Consider the following 25,210-nt stretch of genomic DNA (forward strand, 5'->3'; position numbering starts at 1 on the left):
GTAAAAACATCACTTTTGTTGTTTGAGAATTGACTCTAGGGCTGCTGCTAATGATTTCTTTAATTTGTGAAAAATCTGCTGATTATGTTCTCGCTCAGTCAGTAAGTTAAACAACAGTGAAACATCACAATCGCCTTAATCATTAACTTTCTGAAGCTAAACTTTGAAATCTTATCATTATTTGTTTTATTTGGCCAACATTCCACAAATGTCAGTTTGTTATATCATAAGTTAAAGAGATCAGGCGAATTCCCACAATTTAAAAACTAAAACATAAGGAGAAGGATGTCCTTTACACTTGAAAAAGGATTAATGACACTTTACTGTAAGGTACTAGTTATATGGGAGCAAGTAAGGAATGAACCAGGAACAGCTTTACAATTAATGAATCATTAATGAGTCCTGTGATTCATGGACTATAAAGAAGTTAATGATGAGTTGCTAGGGAACAGACTCAGAGATACTATATTTAATTAATACTACTATTAATTGATCATTAGGCAATGAGTAGTTACCAAGTAGACACATTAATTACCAATTATTTAATCATTAGTTACTCTTTTGTACACCTTCAAGTAAAGTGTCTGCCTGGTATATATATAATACTCAGTATTATGTAATAAAACTCACTTTACTTGGAGATGTCCAAAAAATGATGTAATGATGAAGTTATTAATAATGAATGAGTATGTTGCAGTCTGTTCTCCAGTAACTCATCATCAGCTACTATGAAGTTCCAATAACAGTACTCCAGAAGTACTTGACATTTATTCCTTAGTTCATCCCTAGTAATTAATCATATGTTTGTATATTTTATTGTAAGGTGTAAGCAAGGTTTCAGCTCTCTGCCTCATTTGAATTATTATGTGATAAGCATTATGGTGATAAAATGTAATTCAATCAAACTCAAACAAGTTCAAAAACGTCAGCCTCAAAAATGACCTCAGAGTTTCACCAGTAGGTTAAAGTGAAATTCTTGCCAAAATGCAACCTAGGCTTTTTTTATGAATGTGTATGAGTCAAACCTTCGTGTAAAAGCATAATCACAACGAAAGAGGCACTTTTAAGATTTACCGTATTTTCGTTTTCAGGTCAAACTAATTTTAAATAGGAGTGCTTGGGGCAAATTAACAATAGCATCAAATACGCTATTTCTTAAAACACTAAGGCTCAAAACAACATGAAACTTTGCTCGTAGTATCACCAGGGTCTCTACATGAACACCAGCATTGAAAACATTGTTTGTGTACACAGAGTTTGCTAAAATGAACATTTTTGGAAAACTCACATTAGCAGATGTTTCCTCCGCTCGCTGCCGTCCTACCAGTGAGAAGTGTCGTTCTCCAAATGCAACGTAACAGGGAGGTGAGTTAAGGTTGAACGCTCCTAAAGCTTAGTTCCACATAAAAGCACGGATAATTCATTGTTTTGTCGTTAGTGAAAAACAATACTGACCTTGAAGTTGAAAAAGGAGCCTCATATAAGAAACAATACTCAAATCAAAAGCCAGAAAAGTCACATGAGATATTGCGTGGATAGTTGTTGCCGGAAGACAGTAGTGGTCCAATGCTCATGTTCATGTGTATAGACCCTGGTGATACTACAAGCAAAGTTTCATGTTGTGTCGAGCCTTCTTAGTATTTTAAAAATAGCGATTTTGAGGCTATCGCTAATTTGCCCCAAGCACTCCCATTGAAAATTAGTTTGACCCGAAAACAAAAATACGGTAAAAAGTGCCTCTTTCGTCGTAATTATGCTTTTACACGAAGGTTTGACTCATATACACTACTCACAATAAGTTAGGGTGTCAGGGTTCTGAGGAGGACCCAGAAGCAGATCGGACATAAGGTTAAGTTTAAACAGTTTATTTGACAATGAGTGAAATGGTGATGAACAGAGAAGCTGGCAGGCGAGAGAGGGATCCCAGAGGTGTGGAAGGTCCAGAGAGTGGCTGGCTCACAGGCGGCGGGGGCTAAGTGGACTGGGTTCCAGGGCTGACTTCCTGGAATGATTCCTGAGGCAGAGACACGGTTAGTTGCAGGGAACAGAGGACTGATGAGAACAGGCTTAATGCAGGAGACGTGAAAAGCGGGATGGACCCGGAGAGTGCGGGGCAGCTTGAGGCGGACGGCCACAGGGTTTATCACTCTCTCAATGACAAAAGGGCCGACAAACTTAGGGGACAGCTTCTTAGAGTCCGTCTTGAGTGGCAGGTCCTTGGAGCTGAGCCATAACTCATCTCCTACGCTGTATGTAGGTGCAGGAGCACGTCTGCGGTTGGAGTGGAGCTGGTACCGCTCTGAGGCTTTAAGCAGGGTTTTGCGGACTCGGAGCCAAGTGCGGTGGCACCGCCTGATGTAGGCTTGGACTGAAGGCACAGCAACATCTTTCTCCTGTAAGGGAAATAGGGGAGGCTGATAACCATAAAGACACTGAAACGGGGACAAACCTGTGGCAGAGGTAGGCAAGGTGTTGTGGGTGTATTCGACCCAGGGAGGTTGAGTAGCCCAGGTGGTGGGGTTAGATGAGACCAGGCAATGGAGGGAGCTCTCCATCTTTTGGTTGGCCCGCTCCGCCTGGCCGTTGGACTGGGGATGAAAACCAGATGTTAAACTGACAGAGGCCCCGATAGCAATGCAGAATGCTTTCCATACGGAGGACACGAACTGGGGGCCCCTGTCAGACACCAAGTCACAGGGCAGACCGTGGACACAAAATATCTCCCTGACCAGAATATCAGCCATCTCCTTGGCAGAAGGGAGTTTGGGCAGGGGTAGGAACCTAGCAAACTTACTGAATCGATCGACTACAGTGAGAACCACCGTCTTACCCTCAGATGGCGGCAGGCCAGTTACAAATTCTAGAGCAATATGGGACCAAGGACGCCGAGGAATGGGCAGGGGGTGAAGTTGTCCAGCGTATCGAAGATTAGAGCCCTTGTTCTGAGCACAGACGCAACAAGCAGAGACGTAGGACTTGGTGTCAGCCTCTAAAGACGGCCACCAAAACCTTCTGCGGAGGAAAGCTAAGGTGCGAGCAATCCCCGGGTGGCAGGTCAACCTGGAAGCGTGAGCCCACGACAACACAGAGGGTTGGACAGACTGGGGCACAAACAGATGGCCAGGAGGGCCGTTACCTGGATCGGGCTGGGTCACAAGTGCCTCTCTGACCTCCTTCTCGATGTCCCAGGTGATGGCTCCAACAACACAGGAACGAGGAACAATGGTATCAGCCACTTCCTCCGAATCCCCCTCCTTGCAAAACACTCGGGATAAGGCGTCTGGTTTGGTGTTCTGGCATCCAGGCCTGTGGGTCAGAGAGAAATTAAAGCGACCAAAAAACAAAGCCCACCTGGCCTGGTGAGGGTTGAGTCGTCTGGCAGTCTGGATATACTCCAGGTTCTTATGATCTGTCCAAACCAAGAACGGATGTTCAGCCCCCTCCAACCAATGGCGCCACTCCTCCAAGGCCATCTTCACCGCCAGCAACTCCCTGTTACCCACATCATAATTTCTCTCTGAAGGAGACAGGCGACGAGAAAAGTAGGCACATGGATGCAATTTACCGTCCTTAGGGGAGCGCTGAGAGAGGACTGCTCCAACTCCGATGTTGGAGGCATCCACCTCAACCACGAACTGACAGGTGGGATCAGGCTGGGTGAGGATGGGGGCAGAGGTGAACAGGTCCTTAAGCCCCTGGAACGCGCTCTCCGCCTCAGTGGACCAGGTAAAGGGTCTGTTAATAGAGGTGAGTGAAGTCAAGGGTTCAGCAATACAACTGTAGTTCCGAATGAACCTCCTATAAAAATTAGCAAATCCAAGAAACCTCTGTAGCTGCTTCCTGGACTCAGGGCGAGGCCACTACTGGACGGCTTGGACCTTAGTTGAGTCCATCTTAACCTAAGATGGCCCAACATATCTCTAAGGACATCATTAACTAGGCACTGAAAAACAGCCGGAGCATTCGTAAGCCCGAAAGGCATGACCAGGTACTCAAAATGTCCCAATGGCGTATTGAAAGCAGTTTTCCACTCATCCCCTTGTCTGATACGCACCAGGTGGTAGGCATTGCGCAGGTCCAATTTAGTGAAGACTGTCGCCCCCTGGAGGGAATCAAAGGTAGCAGACATCAGAGGTAGAGGGTACTTGTTCTTAATAGTTATGTTGTTGAGGCCCCAGAAGTCAATGCAAGGTCTTAGACTCTTATCCTTCTTGCTCACAAAAAAGAAACCCGCCCCTAGTGGCGAGGAGGATGGCCTGATGATGCCAGCTGCCAAGGAGTCCTTAATATACGTCTCCATAGCCTCCCTCTCAGGTTTGGAGATGTTATACAGGCGGCCTCCAGGCAACGTGCCGCCAGGTAACAGGTCGATACTGCAATCATATGGGCGATGGGGGGGTAGAGACAAGACCTGAAGCTTGCTTAACACCTCTTTGAGATGATGATAAACAGGGGGCACATGATTATGGTCTGGGGCGTCAGGGCAAGAGCTAGGGCTAGTGATGGGCTGGGGCTGAGCTGATCTAAGGCAATTAGCATGGCAGTACACACTCCAGTTAATAACTTTGGCCGCAGACCAGTCTATATGGGGATTGTGTTTGGTTAACCACGTGTAACAGGCATGTAAGGTGAGTCCAAAACAAAAAAGCTAATATCCTCAATATGATTACCAGAGAGCTGGAGACAGACTGGGCAGGTCTTGGTATTCACTCTGGCCAGGAGTCTGCCGTTCAGGGTGTTAGCCTCCAAGGGAACCTCCAGAGGCACCGTGGAGAGGCCCAGCTGTTTGACAACAAGAGAATCCAGAAAACTTTCATCTGCCCCTGAATCAATCAAAGCCTGCAGTGTAATGGACTGACCTTTATGGGAGAGGGTAATGTGAAGCAGGGCTTGCTGATGGGAAGCTTGGGAAACAGAGGCGCGACTCGCTAGGACGCTTCCTCCTACTAGCAAGCCTGCCCGTTTGACTGCCGCTGGGAGCAGATGCCAATGTAGTGACCGGGCTGGCCGCAGTAGAGACAGCTGTTAGTTCTTCTGCATCTCTGACGCTCCTCATCCAACCGGTAACGACCCAGCTGCATGGGCTTGGCAGCCGGGGAACTCTCCCTCCTGGAGACGTCCTGAGGAACTGGAGCAGGGTTAGGGGGTGCGGGGTTTACTGAACCAGTGGAGCGGGGAGCCCAGGAGCGTTCGTAGCCTCCAGCCTGGCATCTCTCCCTCCGGCGTTCCCAGCAGCGGTTGTCAATGCGGATAGCGAGTGAGATCAAATCGTCCAAACTGGAACTCTCTGGGTAAGAGATGAGCTCATCCCTCAAAAGGTCAGTCAAACCATTACAAAAAAACAGCAGAAAGCGCGTCATCATTCCACACGCTTTCCACTGCTAAAGTGAGGAACTCAATGGCGTATTCGGCCACACTGCGACCCCCCTGTCGCAGTGCAAACAACCTCTTAGATGCGTCTTTACCTCTTATAGGATGGTCGAACAGCTTACGCATCTCCTCCGTGAATGCGGCGTAGGTGGCGGTGACCGGCGACTGCTTCTCCCATGCAGCAGAAGCCCACTCCAATGCCTCACCTCGGAGGAGCCCAATCAAATAGCCTATCTTCGACCTCTCAGTAGAATAGGTGCGGGGCTGCTGATCAAAAAATGAGTCCACATTGCAACAAAAAGGAGCGACAATGGCCGGGATTACCATCATACCTCTCAGGTGCGGGAACCCAGGGCTCCCGATCGGAGGCGGAGACTGAGGAGGAGGCGGTAGCAGCCGAGGACCAGGGCACAGGGGCGGCGCTGGTTTGTGAGCTGAGTTGGGCTCAAATGTCAGTCAAACTGGTGGCGAGAGTCTGTAACCCAGTTGTGATTTCACTGAGGGCCTTACCATCTTGTCCTAAAACAGATTCTTGATGGGTTATGGCTTGACGTAGTCTGTCCAAATCCGCTGGGTCTGTCATGGCCGGATCGTACTGTCAGGGTTCTGAGGAGGACCCAGAAGCAGATCGGACAAAAGGTTGAGTTTAAACAGTTTCTTTGACAATGAGTGAAATGGTGATGAACAGAGAAGCTGGCAGGCGAGAGTGGGATCCCAGAGGTTGGAAGGTCCTGAGAGTGGCTGGCTCACAGGCAGCGGGGGCTAAGTGGACTGGGCTCCAGGGCTGACTTCCTGGAATGATTCCTGAGGCAGAAAGACACGGTTAGTTGCAGACACAAACAGATGGCAAGAGAACAGCTCCGGCAGGCTGAGGCAGACAGGCAACCAACAGTTGCTACGACAAAAACTGGCTGGAAAAGGCGGTAGCATGCACAATACTTCACAACGATCCGGCGTTGACTGCATGTGTGGCTGCTCCTTAAGTACTGCAGGGGATTGATGAGGAGCAGGTGTGGTGGTGACCTCAGCCAGGTGTGTGAGCAGCCAGAGAAGGACACGCCCCCGAGCACTGCCAGAAAAGTGACAAACACCACAAGACACAACAAAAACACCCAAACAGACCTCATGGCCTGGGATTCGTGACATAGGGATATTGTTATTTACATGAGTGCTTTTCCTATTTGGTCTGAATTTTAATGAAATAAGTCAAAGTTCCCTTTGATATTACTAATAATGATTGAGAAGAAACACCATTTTCATTAGTTTAATATTTATTACCCCAAAAAAAAGGATAGCCCCAGATAACAAAAATTGACAATGTCAATAGCGGGTGTTTCCAGCATTTGCCGCAATGACAGCTTGACAGCGACGTCTCATGCTCCTCACTAGCCTCATGATGTTGTTCTGAGGCAATGCGTTCCACTCCTCCACAAGTGCTTCACGCAATTCTGCCAGGTCACGTGGGGGTGGGGTACGATCATCCAGTCTCTGCTTCAGCTGGTCCCAGACGTGCTCTATGGGGTTCAGGTCAGGGGACATTGCTGGCCATACCATATGAGGCACTCTGACTTCCTGAAGTCGAGCTGTGACAATTCTGGCACGATGTGGTGGAGCATTATTATCCATGAAAAGAAAGTTAGGGGTGTGCTGGCGAAACTGGGGGATGATGATGGGTTCTATGATGTCTCAGAGGTAAGAACGTGCAGTGACTGAGCCATCTACAATAACCAAATCTGTTTTGCGCTGACTGGTGATGCCTGCCCAGACTGTTGCACCTCCTCCACCAAAGGGAACCCTGGGGACCATGTTGACCTCGGCGTATCGCTCACTTCGCCTTCTCCAGCAACGCTGACGACCATCATTTCTGTGCAAGGTGACCCGACACTCATCAGTGAACAGGACAGTAGACCACTGCTGCATTGTCCAGGTCACATGGTCTTGTGCCCATTGCAAACTTTCACTGCAGTGTCTTGGTGTCAGTGGAGTCACCTGCAACGGTCGTCTGGCATTCAAGCCAAAGCGGTGGAGTCGGTTTCGAATGGTTTGCCTGGAAACCCTAGTACCCCTCACATCTCGTAACTGGGCCTGCAAGCTGTGTGGCAGTTGCATAACGATGTCTGAGTGCATAGGTCCTTAGGTACTGGTCATCGTTGCGGTCTGTCACTCGTGGGGCTCCACTCCTGGGTCTGTCACGAACTCTGCCAGTAGTTCTGTGTCTTGATGCAAGTCTGCTGATGACACTTTAAGACACACCAAGTTCACGAGCAACATCTGACTTCCTGCCACCGACCCGAAGGCGCGCTATGGCCAGGTGGCGCTGCTCGTCCGTTAAGTGACGTTGTGTGTTCATGGCTGTTTGAATGATGAACTTGGAATGACTTACTGACAATACCAGCTTTTTATACCCACAGAATGTTGAAATTGATGCCACATTGAAAAGGGTTGTCTTTTAGTTTTTTGGTATTGGCCCCAATATGTAAGGCACACTGTACACAGTGAGACCATTACCCGGAAAACACAAAATGAGGTGTGTCTATCACCCCAATACAATTGCCTCCCTATCCCAAAACTCTCTGAAGTGAAACAAACACCGTATGTATGAAATCCACTGAGTCTCCCACAATATCCCTAACTTATTGTGAGTAGTGTATATTCACAAAAAAAGCCTAAGTTGCATTTTGGCGAGAGTTTCACTGTAAGAGGTAATTTAGTACATGACTGCTGTATTAAAGGATATTCACACTGGTTGCACTGTTAAGGTTCCAACCAGTGAGCTGGTTTGTGAGCTGACTTGGGCTCAAATGTCAGTCCAACTTGTGGCGAGAGTCTGTAACCCAGTTGTGATTTCACTGAGGGCCTTACCATCTTGTCCTAAAACAGATTCTTGATGGGTTATGGCTTGACGTAGTCTGTCCAAATCCGCTGGGTCTGTCATGGCCGGATCGTACTGTCAGGGTTCTGAGGAGGACCCAGAAGCAGATCGGACAAAAGGTTGAGTTTAAACAGTTTCTTTGACAATGAGTGAAATGGTGATGAACAGAGAAGCTGGCAGGCGAGAGTGGGATCCCAGAGGTTGGAAGGTCCTGAGAGTGGCTGGCTCACAGGCAGCGGGGGCTAAGTGGACTGGGCTCCAGGGCTGACTTCCTGGAATGATTCCTGAGGCAGAAAGACACGGTTAGTTGCAGACACAAACAGATGGCAAGAGAACAGCTCCGGCAGGCTGAGGCAGACAGGCAACCAACAGTTGCTACGACAAAAACTGGCTGGAAAAGGCGGTAGCATGCACAATACTTCACAACGATCCGGCGTTGACTGCATGTGTGGCTGCTCCTTAAGTACTGCAGGGGATTGATGAGGAGCAGGTGTGGTGGTGACCTCAGCCAGGTGTGTGAGCAGCCAGAGAAGGACACGCCCCCGAGCACTGCCAGAAAAGTGACAAACACCACAAGACACAACAAAAACACCCAAACAGACCTCATGGCCTGGGATTCGTGACATAGGGATATTGTTATTTACATGAGTGCTTTTCCTATTTGGTCTGAATTTTAATGAAATAAGTCAAAGTTCCCTTTGATATTACTAATAATGATTGAGAAGAAACACCATTTTCATTAGTTTAATATTTATTACCCCAAAAAAAAGGATAGCCCCAGATAACAAAAATTGACAATGTCAGTAGCGGGTGTTTCCAGCATTTGCCGCAATGACAGCTTGACAGCGACGTCTCATGCTCCTCACTAGCCTCATGATGTTGTTCTGAGGCAATGCGTTCCACTCCTCCACAAGTGCTTCACGCAATTCTGCCAGGTCACGTGGGGGTGGGGTACGATCATCCAGTCTCTGCTTCAGCTGGTCCCAGACGTGCTCTATGGGGTTCAGGTCAGGGGACATTGCTGGCCATACCATATGAGGCACTCTGACTTCCTGAAGTCGAGCTGTGACAATTCTGGCACGATGTGGTGGAGCATTATTATCCATGAAAAGAAAGTTGGGGGTGTGCTGGCGAAACTGGGGGATGATGATGGGTTCTATGATGTCTCAGAGGTAAGAACGTGCAGTGACTGAGCCATCTACAATAACCAAATCTGTTTTGCGCTGACTGGTGATGCCTGCCCAGACTGTTGCACCTCCTCCACCAAAGGGAACCCTGGGGACCATGTTGACCTCGGCGTATCGCTCACTTCGCCTTCTCCAGCAACGCTGACGACCATCATTTCTGTGCAAGGTGACCCGACACTCATCAGTGAACAGGACAGTAGACCACTGCTGCATTGTCCAGGTCACATGGTCTTGTGCCCATTGCAAACTTTCACTGCAGTGTCTTGGTGTCAGTGGAGTCACCTGCAACGGTCGTCTGGCATTCAAGCCAAAGAGGTGGAGTCGGTTTCGAATGGTTTGCCTGGAAACCCTAGTACCCCTCACATCTCGTAACTGGGCCTGCAAGCTGTGTGGCAGTTGCATAACGATGTCTGAGTGCATAGGTCCTTAGGTACTGGTCATCGTTGCGGTCTGTCACTCGTGGGGCTCCACTCCTGGGTCTGTCACGAACTCTGCCAGTAGTTCTGTGTCTTGATGCAAGTCTGCTGATGACACTTTAAGACACACCAAGTTCACGAGCAACATCTGACTTCCTGCCACCGACCCGAAGGCGCGCTATGGCCAGGTGGCGCTGCTCGTCCGTTAAGTGACGTTGTGTGTTCATGGCTGTTTGAATGATGAACTTGGAATGACTTACTGACAATACCAGCTTTTTATACCCACAGAATGTTGAAATTGATGCCACATTGAAAAGGGTTGTCTTTTAGTTTTTTGGTATTGGCCCCAATATGTAAGGCACACTGTACACAGTGAGACCATTACCCGGAAAACACAAAATGAGGTGTGTCTATCACCCCAATACAATTGCCTCCCTATCCCAAAACTCTCTGAAGTGAAACAAACACCGTATGTATGAAATCCACTGAGTCTCCCACAATATCCCTAACTTATTGTGAGTAGTGTATATTCACAAAAAAAGCCTAAGTTGCATTTTGGCGAGAGTTTCACTGTAAGAGGTAATTTAGTACATGACTGCTGTATTAAAGGATATTCACACTGGTTGCACTGTTAAGGTTCCAACCAGTGACGGACTGGGCACAAAAAACGGCCCTGGCATTTTCACCCACCAGCGGCCCACGGAAGGGGGGTGCGTGCGCCCACGCGCACGCGCAATTTTTAACACACGTAAAGAACAGGCACTTTTGATAGCCCCGGTGATAGTAAATGTAAATTCCCAAGCTATAAACAACTACACCCCAATACATAAAACACATTAATAAATCATCAGAGCCAGCCGCTCCATAATACAAACATGTCTTACCGTCACGCAGTCATCCATGTCTACCTCTTCATCGTCCTCTTGCTCATATTCCTCACTGTCTTGTCTTTCTCCCTGGTGTGCTGGTGCTAGCAGTATTAGCACTAGTGTTAGCTGAAGCTGCACTTGATTTTAAAAACAAATCAGTCGGTTTGCAGCATTTTTCACCATCAATCAACAGTGCTCTCTGAGATTTCTCTCTTTTTCTCCGCTCCCACCTTGTGTCGCTTGATACCTCGATTCATTTTTTTGCTAGCTTAAACTCAACTTCCAACTTCCAACCTCCAACTTCCAACAACCACACTCAGACGGTCCACTCGATTCAGTCTTGAAATTCCCAGAAGGCATTGCTTCATTTTAACTTTTGCAAACAACTATTCAAATAAAAAAATGCAGGTAGATTTGTTTTATTTCAAACCATGCACGTTTTTGAACATCTGAATAAGACAATTCGCTACAAAACAATGCAGAATGATATAAAAGTTTGTGACTGTAGAAGGTAACCATGACTGTGATATAGAGACTCGTATGTGGCATATAAATAGTGATTAGATCAATCATTAGTTAGTATATTGGATTAAGGGAAGTTTGGATTCCCTTTGGCTTATAAACTTTATTGACGCTCGAAACTGCTGGGAGAAATGAGCTTGGGACCGCTTTGTGATTTGTCGGCCGCCCCGAATGGCACATGTGGGTCGCGGGCCATTTATTCATTCATTTATTCATTTGCGGCCGCCTTTTGATGCAGCCGCCCCACTATATTTATTTATTTAGCCTATTTATTCATTTGCGGTTGAACATGATAACTGATTGTTGTGTGACAAATAATATATCAATATAACCTTACATATTAACAGCATAAATGTTTGACAGGCAGTTGCCCTGCATGTCTGCAATGCTGTCATACTGTAGGTCAACTAACCGGAGGTGACAGACATGATATCTGTGACTTAAATAGTGTCTTAAAGACACGGCTGAACAGCAAACACAGTGTATTGGTGTACTGGAAAAACATTTAGCCGGCAGACTTACTAACACATAATTTGCAAGTCCAATAGATTGAAGAATAATAGCACAGCGTGGCGTGCCTTTAGCTGCTTCTCACTAAGTATTCATACATTAGAGAGCTCTTGCCTGAAATGTTGATGATTTAGCTTCTATTTAGCCAGAAAGCAGAACACAGAGGGGGTGTGTAAATCTGGGTGAAGCTTATGAAACGATAAATCCTTCAGAAAGGAAAAAAAACAAAAACATGATTGATATCGGCAGAGGTAGGAAGAGTAGCCAAAAAAACTGCACTCAAGTGTAAGTACCGTTACATTTTAAAAGTGTAAACTTAAGAGGTGAACACATACTTGTATTTACTCATGATGAAATGACATCTTTTTTTTTTTTTCTTGGGAGGATAGTCTCCACCATGTCATGGTGGCTTCGACAAGTAAGTAAGGTCATTTGCAAAAACTTTGTTTGACGGTAAAGCTCCAAAATGCAAAGACTTTGGTGAAAAAATTGATTTCTCGTTCCCGTTCATCTATCAACCGCTCTGTCCATAAATTGTTTTCCCTATTTTATCATGCAGCCAAAGTTTCCTCCTCTAGTTAGTAAGCCAGTCTAGCAGGCACAAGGTGAACCCCACTGTTCAAGCATTCACCCCCCAAAACACTGCAGCCATTTGCAAACAGCAAACAACAGCCTAATTACTTCGCGGACTTATCGAACAGGCTGTGCATCCCAATGAATAGCCTGTAGTAGCATCTCCAGATTTATTATATGTATGTATATATAAATATATATCACAGGCGCTGCTGTATTCGAAGATGATCCGTCTTTTTCGAAAAGGACAGCTGGCTGGCATGAATGCCCAGAGCGGTACGATGAGCGGACGTGCTGGAGCACAAGTGATTCCTTTGTTTTATTTTTAACACTCCCAGCTCTACTCATCCATTTCCCCTTTTTACTCTGTCACCTCTCACTGTTCATGTTTTTCCGCCTCGGCCTTGCTGTTGTCTGTTATATTTTCTTAGCTTCCTCTTATATATTTAAAAGTCCCTTTATTTTTATCTATGTTTTCTTGAGCACTTCAGATTGTCAACTCAATTTCCTTTCCATTCTCTTTTGTTTTGACTGGCCGTGATGGTGTGTATGTTGTCATGTTCAAAAGATTTTTTTCTGGATTTGCCGAGCAAGGGGTTGGACTTGTTGGAAGTGACGTGGGGGGGAAGTTTATTTTGGACGGACTGCCGCTCTGACTCTGAGTGTTTGGACAGTGCAAATGTGTGATTCGGCATAACAGGCCAATTTTAGCAGCAGGGTTATTGTCAAATTTCCTCTTCGACTGCACGCCTGCGCTGTAGTTCCTGTCATGCGCTCCTCTTTCTCACTCATTCGATCGTTCCCTGAGCTGGTGAAGGCATTTAGGCAAACCAAAGTGACAGCTGACTTCAGCTCTAATCGTATTAAAACTGACCACACAGGGTTGCTCTCAGCTATGAGCAATTTTCTCTCTGCATCTGTCTGTTTTCTTATTTTCTGTAATTCCTCCCCGCTCTCTCTGTCTTCCTGTCTCTGCCTAATGGAAGGATACCAACCCATGACTCACTGACTTACTCATTCATTAACGTGCATGCCAGCCATGTGTGAGTGATATGATGAAAGAAACTGTAAAAACGTTATGATCCCTTGTATGCATTCAGAGTCCAGAACTCACAATAAAAACTGACCATACGTATGATAAAAATTGACCTTTTATTGAACCCAGCGTAGCATAATGATAAATAATAAGCATAATAAGTAATGCATTGGTAAATCTGGAAACTTTTCAGTGCTGCAGTGCTGTGATCTACCAATCCTCTGTTGGCGCTGAATATTGAAACACAGGTGCCACCTAGTTTATTTCACATTAACAACTTTTTGTCTTTTATCCTTGGAAAAAGTTATCATGGAGTTTTTCCCATTGAGAAATGTCTCAATCAGGGGTTGAGAGCAGCCCTTGACTTGATGTTTAATTGGGTTCTCCAGCAAGAACATATGAGGTAAATGTGTTTTACTCAGCACTGATAAGTGAGCACCTTCTTCCATAGGTCAAAATATGTGCTGTGATTATGTTTTCACATGGCCATTGAAGTTAAAATGTTTGGGAAACTGTTTCCTTTTCTTTTGAATGATTCCATTTGCTTGAATTAAAACATTTCCTGTCTCTGTTTCACATTAAGCAGAACCGAGATTTAGCCGGTAAATCTTAAATGAATAGAGCAGGAAGATAATCCGATAGCTCTGTCTTTTGTAAATTAAGAGGATGCCATGCTTGTCTCAGGATGCATTCAATCACAATCTAGAGATGGAGGCAGAAGCAGTCTCTTGTGAGTGGACAGGAATCCTGAATGCCCCTGGAGTATTGTTTGTCCAGTAAAACCAGTTAGCACAGCTGTTTCGTGCACCATGGAGTACGAACGTCGTATCTTCTGTTAGCGTTGTGCTTTGCTGGAAGGAACATTTTGTGCACATTTAAAATGCCACAGAATTCTGCCACATGATCATGATCACACAGCTCTTCAGATAATTTTTAGTTTTTATTTTTTGCGCTGAAAAAGTAGCCAGAATTCATCCCTGAAAGAGCCTCCCTCATCTGTCATGTTGTTTGTATTTTCAGATGCCAGTCTGCACAGAAAACGTGTGCATCGGGTCTGTAATGATGCCGAATCAGCAAGTCCACAAACCAGATGAGGTCAGAAGCAAAGAGGAGCTTCTCAGACTGGCCACTGACTTCATAGACCAGTACTACACCTCCATCAAAAGGTGAGTACAGCCTGTGGCAGCAGCATTAAAGGGTAACTCCACCAATTGTACACAAGTGTGTTCACAGGTCTTGGGGAGTACTTCATATGCAAAAAAAAAAAAAAAAAAAAAGTAATATAAAGCCTTTTGTGGCTCCAGAGGAAACACTGTAATCTGATAAAGTCATGTCACTGGCAAGTTGCATTGTGGGTAATGTAGGCACCAGGTTTTGAAAAGGAAGAAGAATATGTGGAATAAAAAAGGCGAGTTACTGTTAACTGTTAAAAAGTGTAGTCAGTAATGTAATCACGATAATAAAGTCATGTAACTTGATCACTTTCCATTGCTTTTGAATTACTTAAGTTCTAAACGCATGCAAATAAAGACTAGAGGCAATAGATATCAATAAGATGACATTTACCGAATCTTAATAACAAGTGGGGATTTTTTAAGAATACACACTTTTGTATTCGATTTTCACTAAGGACAAGACTGATGTTGCGTGAGAGTCACCAAGTGTTTTCATGCAAGTGCATATGCGAGGTTACAGACTAGCATATCATTATCTATTATAAAAGTGTTAGTAATCCTGCAAGTAATCCCCTTTTTTACAGAATGTATCTAATGCATCCTTCTAATCTAAAATGACATCTTTTTGTATCCTGATTACATAACCCTGTTACATATATTCAGTTACAAGTGTGATAAAGTGTATTAACATGTCAACATACTGTACATCACAGTGACAAGTCAGTGAAGGAGCCTGAAGGGTGAGATACATCAAACAGCACAGCCCGGGGTAAACTTGGGCTGGAGGCTGTAACAACCCCTTTTGGTGGCGGAGAAGGTGAAGTGAACTAACTGATGTGAAGAATACAATCTGGCAGTGACAAAGTGATGGGGCTGAGTATTTTCGGAGCACATCCATGTTCCAAGGGTCCTATTGTTCCCCAGACTGGTATTCTGTTCACACAAATTAACCCTTTTGTTGTGTTTGGATCAAATAACACTAACCACCTAAACTTAAACCTGTTTGTGAGATGAGTGGATTTTTCAGTCTTGCTCTCAACGGCTGCACAAGCCTACAATCCCAATGCGTCAGTATTTGATGAGTTGGGAAAATCAACGGGTCAGTAATACTTTCTTAACACTCAAATCTTTAACCTAACCCTGACTATATATGGTAACACAGGAGTAACTCCGGTATTTGCAGGGGTCTTGCTTATGGAACGAGGTGCAGGTGGTGGAGCACACACACACACACACACACACACACACACACACACACACACACGTTTGGGAGACTATCATAAATATTCACTCGCCTACAAGATTGGAGCTTCACTAGAAATAACCAAACTCAGACCATTAAACAAAATTAGCCAGTGGTAAATAAAAAGTGACACCACGACAGGTGCAACAAGCATTAGGAGACTACATGAATTAAGTAGTCTGGCACATGAATAAATTACCACGGCAGACAGTACAAACAAGTATAATCCAACAACACAGTGGCTGCAGCCACTGAAACACTTATTAAAGCAAAAAGACAGTTTTTGCACAAGTTGTAGTTCACACACACAAAGTTAAGTACTCTGGAGGAACAGCACATTGCTTGTGTTGTGCCATAGGTGTGTATGCATATGTTTTCCTGTCCTATGGTGCCATTGGACCTGTCCTGTCCTTAAAGGTTTGGCTCGAAGGCTCACGTGGACAGACTGGAGGAGGTGACCAAGGAGATCGAAGCTTCAGGAACTTACCAGCTGAAGGACACGGAACTGATTTATGGAGCCAAGCACGCCTGGAGGAACGCTGCCCGATGTGTAGGGAGGATCCAGTGGTCAAAACTACAGGTGATATACAGTTTAGCTGAAATCATGGCGTGAGGCTGGTGCTGCTTTAACTCTTCACATTTTGTTTTTGACAGCTCAACAAGTAATGTGGGTCGTTTTCAAGATGCTTTTACTCGGTGACACAGTACAAGACATTTGGTTCTGTCACTTATTTGGCTTTTGAACAAAGCTTGATTTATTTAAATGATATATACTTTACGGTAACAAGTCACTGTGCATAAACCTGGCTCTGAGTGTTTATTTCCACTTTTGCATACCAGGTTTTTGATGCTAGAGACTGCTCAACAGCTCATGGAATGTACAACTATATCTGTAACCACATCAAGTACGCCACCAACAAAGGCAACCTGAGGTAAACACACACACACACACACACACACACACACACACACACAGAACACTGCTCAACTATTCACTTAGTCTTGTTTCCTTTGTTCAACTCTGCATGCCTTCCTCCAACTACACCCGTTCCTCTACCCATCTGTCACTCCGTGTTTCTGATCACCCTCTCTGTCTGTCTGACTACTCTGACTTGACCCACTGTCCCATCTGTCAGTGTGTGCTCTGTCTCTTGATGCTGTCTCTGACACTATCTGCCGCCCGTCTATCCGTCAGTGTCTCGGCACAGATCATTGCCCCGTCGGTGAGGCGGTGGACCTTGCTAACAAGCAGTCATTTGTCAGACCTGCGCAGCGCTTGCTCACATTTTCTGCCAAGTCCTAATCACATGTGACACCTCATATTTACTTGTTGGATGATGGATAGTTCCTGACTCATTACTACGCTTAGCCCAGCCCCTCAGAGGGACAGCCTGGATACACATGTTGATAAGAGCCAGCGCAACGTCCTGGCTGTGGCTCCCTCAGCCTGGCTCTCTTTAACCTAAATAAACGCAGACGCATAGATAAACATAGTGCACAATGGTGCTATTGCAACATGTTGCAATAGTTTGGGAAATATTCTGTCAATGTTACAAAAACAGAGATGATTCTAAGAGATGGTTCTAAACTGATGCAACAAACAAGATTGTGAGACTGTTTTTTTTTTTTTCGATCAGTGGATATCATGGTAAATATGATAATGTGCCTGCAGTGCAGTAAATATTACTGAAAATGATCCATCATGATTAAAAAGCTGTGAAAATATTAGATATTCCTTTAAATGGGTTGTCGATTAACTAAGAGACAAAAAAATGCTGTAAGTTGCTGAATCATTATAATTACAATCACAACCACAAAGAATCCTTTTATAATGGGTTTATTATTCATAACAAATTACTTCAGCAGTTGTTTGCGAATCATTATCTACAAGCCATTAGTACTTATTAAGAACAAATGTCAGGATGCCAGGTTGCAAAGATGGGTCTGAGGTCTGATTGACTGTTGGTTTCACCATTAACGCCAGTTTCCAGAGCCAAGCTGAGAGACTGTTTCCTGCAGATGTGGACTGCTAGCACCACTGGCCCAGATTCACACCAGCTGCTCTCCCTCTTCAGCGACTTACAACCGGCTTAGCAGCATTAACACTTTTAGCCGGTCATGGCATTAAAACGCAACAGGGATGTAGAACAGAACAAAGGTAGTTAAGCTACGAGTCCTCTGACACAACCTAATCAAAAATGCTGTTGGGCTAGGATTACATGCACAATGCCAACCATCTGTAAGCAATGACGATTAATGTGCTTTTTGTTCATCTAGACCATTTAAGGCTTTGTTGAAGTATAAGCTGTGATCAACATGCTACTGCTCTAAGATATTACTGTGGCACAGTTCAGGAATCTGATTGTTTTATTATACATGTTTCTCAAGCTAGTAATAAGCTAGTTTATGTTAATATTTCAAATGTATATACACATTACTGACATACTTTTTTATCGTTTTCATTTTTTTTTTGTTGTCTAACAGGTCGGCCATTACCATATTTCCTCAGAGGACAGATGGCAAACATGACTATAGAGTGTGGAACAGTCAGCTCATTCGTTACGCAGGCTACAAACAGCCCGACGGACGGGTCGTAGGAGACCCAGCTAATGTTGAATTTACCGAGGTACACAAGAGGAGGTGTGCTTTTAAGAGGTCAACGAGGTGACGCTGCAAAAATTCCCTTTTGAGTTAAGCTCACATGTTGCTTTTGGTCGCTAGATCTGCATGCAGCTGGGATGGAAAGCTCCAAAGGGGCGTTTCGATGTCCTCCCGCTCCTGCTGCAAGCCAACGGAAACGACCCTGAGCTGTTCGAAATCCCCGAGGACCTCATCCTGGAGGTGCCAATCACACACCCAAAGTGAGTTGAGCCTTCCCGCTTGATCGTGCATGAAATACAGGGAATCTAGCAAAACAAGAACAGAGGGGACTGCACAAAAAGACATCCTCCCCCACACACGTCTCTTAACAACACTTCTTAAACAATGGCGTACTTTTTTGCCAAGAAGTCTGATTGGGTTATTGTCACATTCCAACTGTGCTGAATATTCCCAGAAAGCTCAGCTATCCATACTTTATCTGTTGCTATGCCGGTTTTTGTGGTAACCATGGGGCTTGTTAGTGAGGTTTCAAGCTTCCTCCGTTTTCTTCTTCTAATGTGTTTACTTTTGTTTCATGAAAACGTCTCTGACATTGGTACGTGCTGCACAAAACGCCACAATGCCTTTGAGATCTCAAGCGTTAGGCTGCTGTATCTAAGACCCACGATCACAGTCAAGAAATTGCTATTACCACTACACTAGTTTTCACACATGCAGACACAAACGCAGACAGAGCTATCATTACATTGCTTCACACCACAGAGACCATTTCAGAATCCCTTGACACACTGATCTCCCTGCCAGACTCCCCCCAAAATTGGCATCTCCCCCTCGATGCCCTGCATTAACTGGCCCTCAGCTCTGGCAGCAGCTTGGCACAGGCGCTCGACCACCAACAGTGTCTCATCATTATACGAGATTAGAAACCCAGCACTGCAAATAACACACTGAAAGCAATGTTATCAATCCCCTAGAGGGTGCAAGGAGTGAGTGGGTGGGAGGTAGATTGAGGTCCTGCCTGCTCAGTCCAGCACTGAAAAGCTGTCAAAAACGGTTCCGTTGTGTTAATGTTGATTTTGGCCGCTATCCTTTTTTAATGACACGTGCCTCAAAAAGACAGGAGCTGAAGCTAACAGTCGGTCTCTGGTTTGCTCCGGCTAGGTACGAGTGGTTCACGGACCTAGACCTGAAGTGGTACGGCCTCCCGGCGGTCTCCAACATGCTAATGGAGATCGGCGGCCTGGAGTTCACTTGCTGCCCCTTCAGTGGCTGGTACATGGGCACAGAGATCGGCGTGAGGGACTTCTGCGACAGCTCACGTTACAACATTCTGGAGGTAGTGCTTTGTGCCAAAAACACACACAGAGTCATGCTCCACTGAAGATATCAGAGGCACAGACTGACTGAAGCCTCGTGCAGAGTGGAGCATGTGTTGTGTCACCAAATGACCCAATCAGAACGCCATTCTTCTTCTAATTGGGCACACTGAGGAGAAAGCTCAGTGACAGGATTGTCATGAAATCTTTGTGCTTGTTACAAACTCTCTTGACATAAATTATGCAGTTCTCATTTCAATATTCTGCAAATTGTGTATTCATTCATCTATTTATCTATTTATTTATTCATGTGTTTAAATACTGCATGTTTATACGTATTTGAACAGGTAGTAACTGCATAAATCTCCAAATTCCCTAAGAAGAAACAAAAATATTTCAGAGTCTCTCTTTTATTTTTTTATTTTTTGCTCTGTACCATTATTTGCACAAATTATTTGGTAAAAAAGAAGACAATTTATTCCCAGTCCTGATCGTTATCCACTAGAGTCATCACTATAATTATATGCAGATGTTACAGAATATGTAGAAATGTTTTGATTTTATTTGTTTTTTAACTACTAGCTAGCACCTCCTGAGTGCATGAAACATAGTTGGACATCACACTTTGTCAAAACATTTAATAAGAAAAGGACATGACAAATCTTGTTGTTGATGTTGTAACTGTCGTCATATAAAGGAGGTTGCTACCAAGATGGCCTTAGACACCAGGAAGACGTCCTCCCTCTGGAAAGACCAGGCACTGGTGGAGATCAACATTGCTGTTCTTTACAGCTTCCAGGTAGATATAGTCATCTCGAACTGACATCATTTACAAGTGACCGTGTTTCGTGGAGAAAAAAACATAAAAACATTCATTTAACACCTCATATGACTCCTGCAGCAGAATATACTACTCCTGTGTACATTTTTAAACTTCGCATGTTCTGCCAAGATCTGACTAAATGTGTCTGTCTTTAGTTCAGATTGCTATTTATGTATGCCACTCATGAGTTGCATTCAACGTAAGCAGGCCTGAAAAATGTTCACAGGAGTACACTGGAAATTACACTCTCAGTTTGATCTGGAAAACTCAAATTTTATGATATAACAGCTGTAGTAACTGAAGAATCAGAGAAGATACCATTTACTGTACACACTATAGAAAGGTCTCCTGATAGGTGACATTAATGAAAAAGTGCTTTAAACCTGAATTCTTCCATTTTAACTCCACTGGTTTCAAATAGAAGCTTCTATGTAAGCATATGAGAAATGACCTTGCTTCTCACTTGATTTATTATTTCTGTGAAAACTTTCCTCCTGAGTTTATGGTCTTGAACACTAGCTCAGGTCTTTTTCAATACAGCATGATGTTCACTTCGCAGGTTATGGTCCCATTTAGAGTAAAACTGACAATAAATCAGGGTATGCTCGAGGGCATGGCTAAAACTTAAGGCTGACTATGGGTTTACACTGGGAAAATACATAAATGAGTTCATTGTTTGTGTCCCTTATTTTTAGACATGCAAAGTGACCATAGTAGACCATCACTCAGCCACAGAGTCCTTCATGAAGCACATGGAGAATGAGTACCGGGTGCGAGGTGGCTGTCCTGGAGACTGGGTGTGGATTGTGCCTCCCATGTCCGGAAGTATCACACCGGTGTTCCACCAAGAAATGCTCAACTACCGCCTCACCCCTTCCTTCGAGTACCAGGTGACCACCGCTGTAATCATAATCATGCACTCGTGTTTACAAACTGGGAATCATGACGTAGAGTACCAGTTCATTAGGCACATTACAGTTTTTTCCGATTGCCAAGACGCATTGGTCGAAACTGAAGCGACATGTTCAAAACTCTTAACACAGTCTGCATTTCCATCATGCAGCTCAGCTCAACAATTAATCTCATGCCCAAAAGTGTGTCTCACCAACAAAACACTTCATACTTGTCTCAAAAGGAGCTCATCTTATATTTCAAGTTAGAATGATTTTTGTCAGGTAAATCAGTATTTTATATAGGATCTTTTGCACTTTAATGGTTCTTAATTATTGTATATGCTGTAATATATTGCAACAACACTGAATCAGGAATGCAGAGATTTATTGCTTTTTTGTGCTTTTGCATAAGTACTTCAGGACCATACAAAAAATAAAGATTACGTAAACAGAATAACGCAGAATCTCAGAATTCCAGGGGTAGAATACAAATTACAGTAAGAGATAGAACTAAAAAACAACACATTTATACTGTAATATTCAGACCCTGTCATCTGCATTTGGCCACATGTTTTCCTCGACGTCACATCTTATATCTTCTCTGGCAAGGCACCTAGGGTAGAATCTTCTTGAATGTCTGATCCATCCCTGGCAGGCTTCGGGAGAAATATCTCCACAACCAGCATTCATTGCATCCAGCAAGAGCTGGTTGTGTGGAGAGCCTTCCTCTCCTGGTTGCTCTTCTCTCTCTACCAACTTCACCTGCTGCTCTTCGATCCATACTTGCATGGGAAAAAGAATCAGAAGCCACTCCTTTTGTATATGCTTTCTAATGAGGCCAAATGCAGATCAAATGTTTTCAGCTGAAAACTACCATCAGCTGTTTGGAATTGCATCTTCGTTGTATTTATTTTGATTGTCAATATTTTGATATAATTTTCAATAAATTTCAATGTGGCTGCAGCAGAAATTCCCAGTATTTTTTCCCCTATCATTCTGTTTTGAGTGTGTTTTTAACTGTTTTGAACAAAGTGTGTTAGCATTTGAAAAATGTGCTGTTAAAGCATAGTGTTTTGCAGGTGTGAACTAGTGAATGAGAAAAGACTTCTTTCATTTCGGTGACTGTGGTCACTGAATGCACTTCGTCTGAAAGCAATGAAAAGTGAGACACAGTTTAGCCCACATGCATTTCTGTTTTGCAGACTGTGCTAAGAGTTTTGAACATGTCGCTTCAGTTTCGACCACTGCGTCTTAGCAATCGAAAAAAACTGTAAAGAAAAACTGTGCACAGCAAATTGTGAATTGCTTCTTTTTTATACCGAAAACACTGAATATCGCAGAAGATGTCTGAGCATCTTGGAACCTAAAACAAAGACTGAACTCTATTTTTTTTTCCATATGTCAAAGCCTGATCCCTGGAACACCTACGTGTGGAAAGGAGTCAATGGGACGCCCACAAAGAAAAGAGCCATCGGATTCAAGAAGCTTGCCAAGTGAGTGTGCGGTCGCACAGAAATATTAGAAGAAAGCCATGCATGGTTTTGTTAAGTGAGTGTTTTCTTTCTTTACTTCCTCCAGCATTTATATACTCAAGGTTGAATTGCAGCCCTAAATGTCAACGATAATGCACTGTAAGATGTGTGTTATGATAATCTAGAGCCAAACAAGTAATCATGACAAAAGTTAGACACATGGGAAGGAAGCTGGAGTACTCAGCGGTGAAATTCATCCAATCAACCCCTCGGGGAGTAATCAAAGCTTTGTCAGTGGTTTGTTGGTGTACGCATGCACTCATGCACGCATTTGTTCTGCTATTAATATAATTGCCCCGAGGATATGATAAGCTAGGTAATCACAATTGTCATCCATCCGCTACCCCGACATAATGTCTGCTGCCTGCTGAAGTGAACCACATCACCCTCAGTAACAAATGTTTTACCAGATGTGAGGGAATCTTCTGGTTATGACAGAGGATTAAAGGTTGCAAACTGTGTCACTGGTCCTTGATTGAATGATTTGATTTAGTTGTCTGCTGTTTTGCTGTGTGTCTCATCTCCCCGCCTCCGCAGGGCTGTAAAGTTTTCGGCCAAGCTCATGGGCCAGGCCATGGCCAAGAGGGTGAAAGCCACCATACTGTTTGCCACAGAGACGGGCAAGTCGCAAGATTATGCCAAAACCCTCTGTCAAATCTTCAAGCACGCTTTCGACGCAAAGGTAAGCTTGCTTCCACCTTGCATCATCTTATCTGAGAGTTCACAACACGAGCTGACCTGTAATTGTGCAGAAGCCTAATTAAAAAAATTCAAAGAGATCATTCCTACATCCCTCGGCCCGCGCCTCTCTCGCTCTCTGTCTGACGAAGTCGAGCAAATTCCCGCTGAGCACAGGCGACGAGAGGGTTGAGGAAGAAAGTGTGTCTTTTGTCACATTCTCTTCTTCTCTCATGCAGCAGAGTGCCCCGGGTCAAAAGCGAGATTTAACCAGCGAAGCGTTGAGCGGAGCGGTAGTTTAAGACAAGATCCTGAAGCACCCCTGGCTGTGCAAATCTGTTTAGAAAAAGGGGGGGGGGGGACAAATGCTCGACATGCTGCTCTCAATCACACACTGTGTGCTTTTCCTTCAGGTCATATTTTATTTTCCCTTCCTGTTTTCCCTGTGTGATCAATCATATAAGAAGAGCTCTGTGCATGCAAGTGTGCGAACGTGTGTGTCACTGAGAGTGGGTGTCAGGGCAGATGTGAGCGCCCCGGGGCAAATCCTTGTTGTTGTGGGGCTAAAGCCTGTTTCCTCTTCACGCCTTGATGTTCTGTATGTCTTTGTGTGTATGTGAAAATGCCTGCGCGTTCCGTGGCAGACAAACCATCCTGATGAGTGGTGTGCATCATGGATGCTCGTCGTTTGGCAGCAGCATATTATCATCTCGTTAGAGGCGAGGACAGAGTGGTCATTACAACCTCCTCCTCTGCCAGTGGCTGTGTGTTCAGCCTTAATTTACACGCTCAAGTCATCCGTCGTGTGGAGTGTGTGCGTGCGTGTGTGTGTGTGAAGGAGACAAAAGCGAGACAAACACCATGTGAGTAGAGGCTGAAGCTGTTTTCTTTGTGACATCCCCAGGTCATGTCAATGGATGAATATGATGTGGTGGATCTGGAGCACGAGACGCTGGTGTTAGTGGTCACCAGCACCTTCGGCAACGGTGATCCACCTGAAAATGGAGAGGTACGCATGTTATATAACAACTCCGAGCTAACAAAGCAAAGATGTACAGGTGGCTCATTGCCTTTTGTTTGGTCACTGTAGAAATTTGGAGCTGCCTTAATGGAGATGCGCCACCCAACATCCAACACAGAGGACAGAAAGTGAGTGAAGTCCCTCATCCTGCATGTTGTTGTAGTCATGCTTATCAGATTTTGTCTTGCAATTTACTGTACGTCCCTGTGTCTCATCGAACGTGACAAAAAAATTGGGAAGACAGAAGGAAAACCCACCGACAGCACTGTATTGTTGTACAGTAGTTGGCTACTTATTGCTGTTTTTTTTTATTCACAACGAAATATTACAAAGTAAAACAGTGTCCTTTAGGATTCCTCAAATACCTAATGTACAAGAAAGTGTGTTTATCAATCATCCTGTAGCGTCTTTTCTTTTCCCCATCTCTTCTCTGCACAGTCATCAAGTAAAGTTTTTCCACTCTAGTTTCTGAATCCTGGGTCATTGAGTCAGGCGAGCATGAAGATAAACCCTTTTTTAATCCCAAATGTATAAAAAACAAACTCTGTACTCTCCTCAACTCACGGTGTTTTC

At 44.5% G+C, this 25,210-nt stretch overlaps 1 protein-coding gene across 1 annotated transcript in view; it reads left to right on the plus strand.

Moving 5' to 3' along the window:
- Positions 1-25,210, plus strand: part of nos1 (nitric oxide synthase 1 (neuronal)) — a 54,224-nt gene that overhangs the window by 11,614 nt on the left and 17,400 nt on the right. Inside the window, exons 5-16 of the mRNA XM_030416914.1 lie at positions 14,376-14,521; positions 16,191-16,353; positions 16,614-16,705; positions 18,258-18,399; positions 18,495-18,634; positions 19,536-19,710; positions 20,388-20,489; positions 21,209-21,403; positions 22,814-22,899; positions 23,476-23,620; positions 24,521-24,625; positions 24,707-24,765. Of these exons, the coding sequence (XP_030272774.1) occupies positions 14,376-14,521; positions 16,191-16,353; positions 16,614-16,705; positions 18,258-18,399; positions 18,495-18,634; positions 19,536-19,710; positions 20,388-20,489; positions 21,209-21,403; positions 22,814-22,899; positions 23,476-23,620; positions 24,521-24,625; positions 24,707-24,765 (1,550 nt within the window). The remainder of the gene's footprint in view (positions 1-14,375; positions 14,522-16,190; positions 16,354-16,613; positions 16,706-18,257; positions 18,400-18,494; positions 18,635-19,535; positions 19,711-20,387; positions 20,490-21,208; positions 21,404-22,813; positions 22,900-23,475; positions 23,621-24,520; positions 24,626-24,706; positions 24,766-25,210) is intronic.

The sequence above is a fragment of the Sparus aurata genome, chromosome 5, assembly GCF_900880675.1.
Source record: "Sparus aurata chromosome 5, fSpaAur1.1, whole genome shotgun sequence".
Taxonomy (NCBI): Eukaryota; Metazoa; Chordata; class Actinopteri; order Spariformes; family Sparidae; genus Sparus; species Sparus aurata.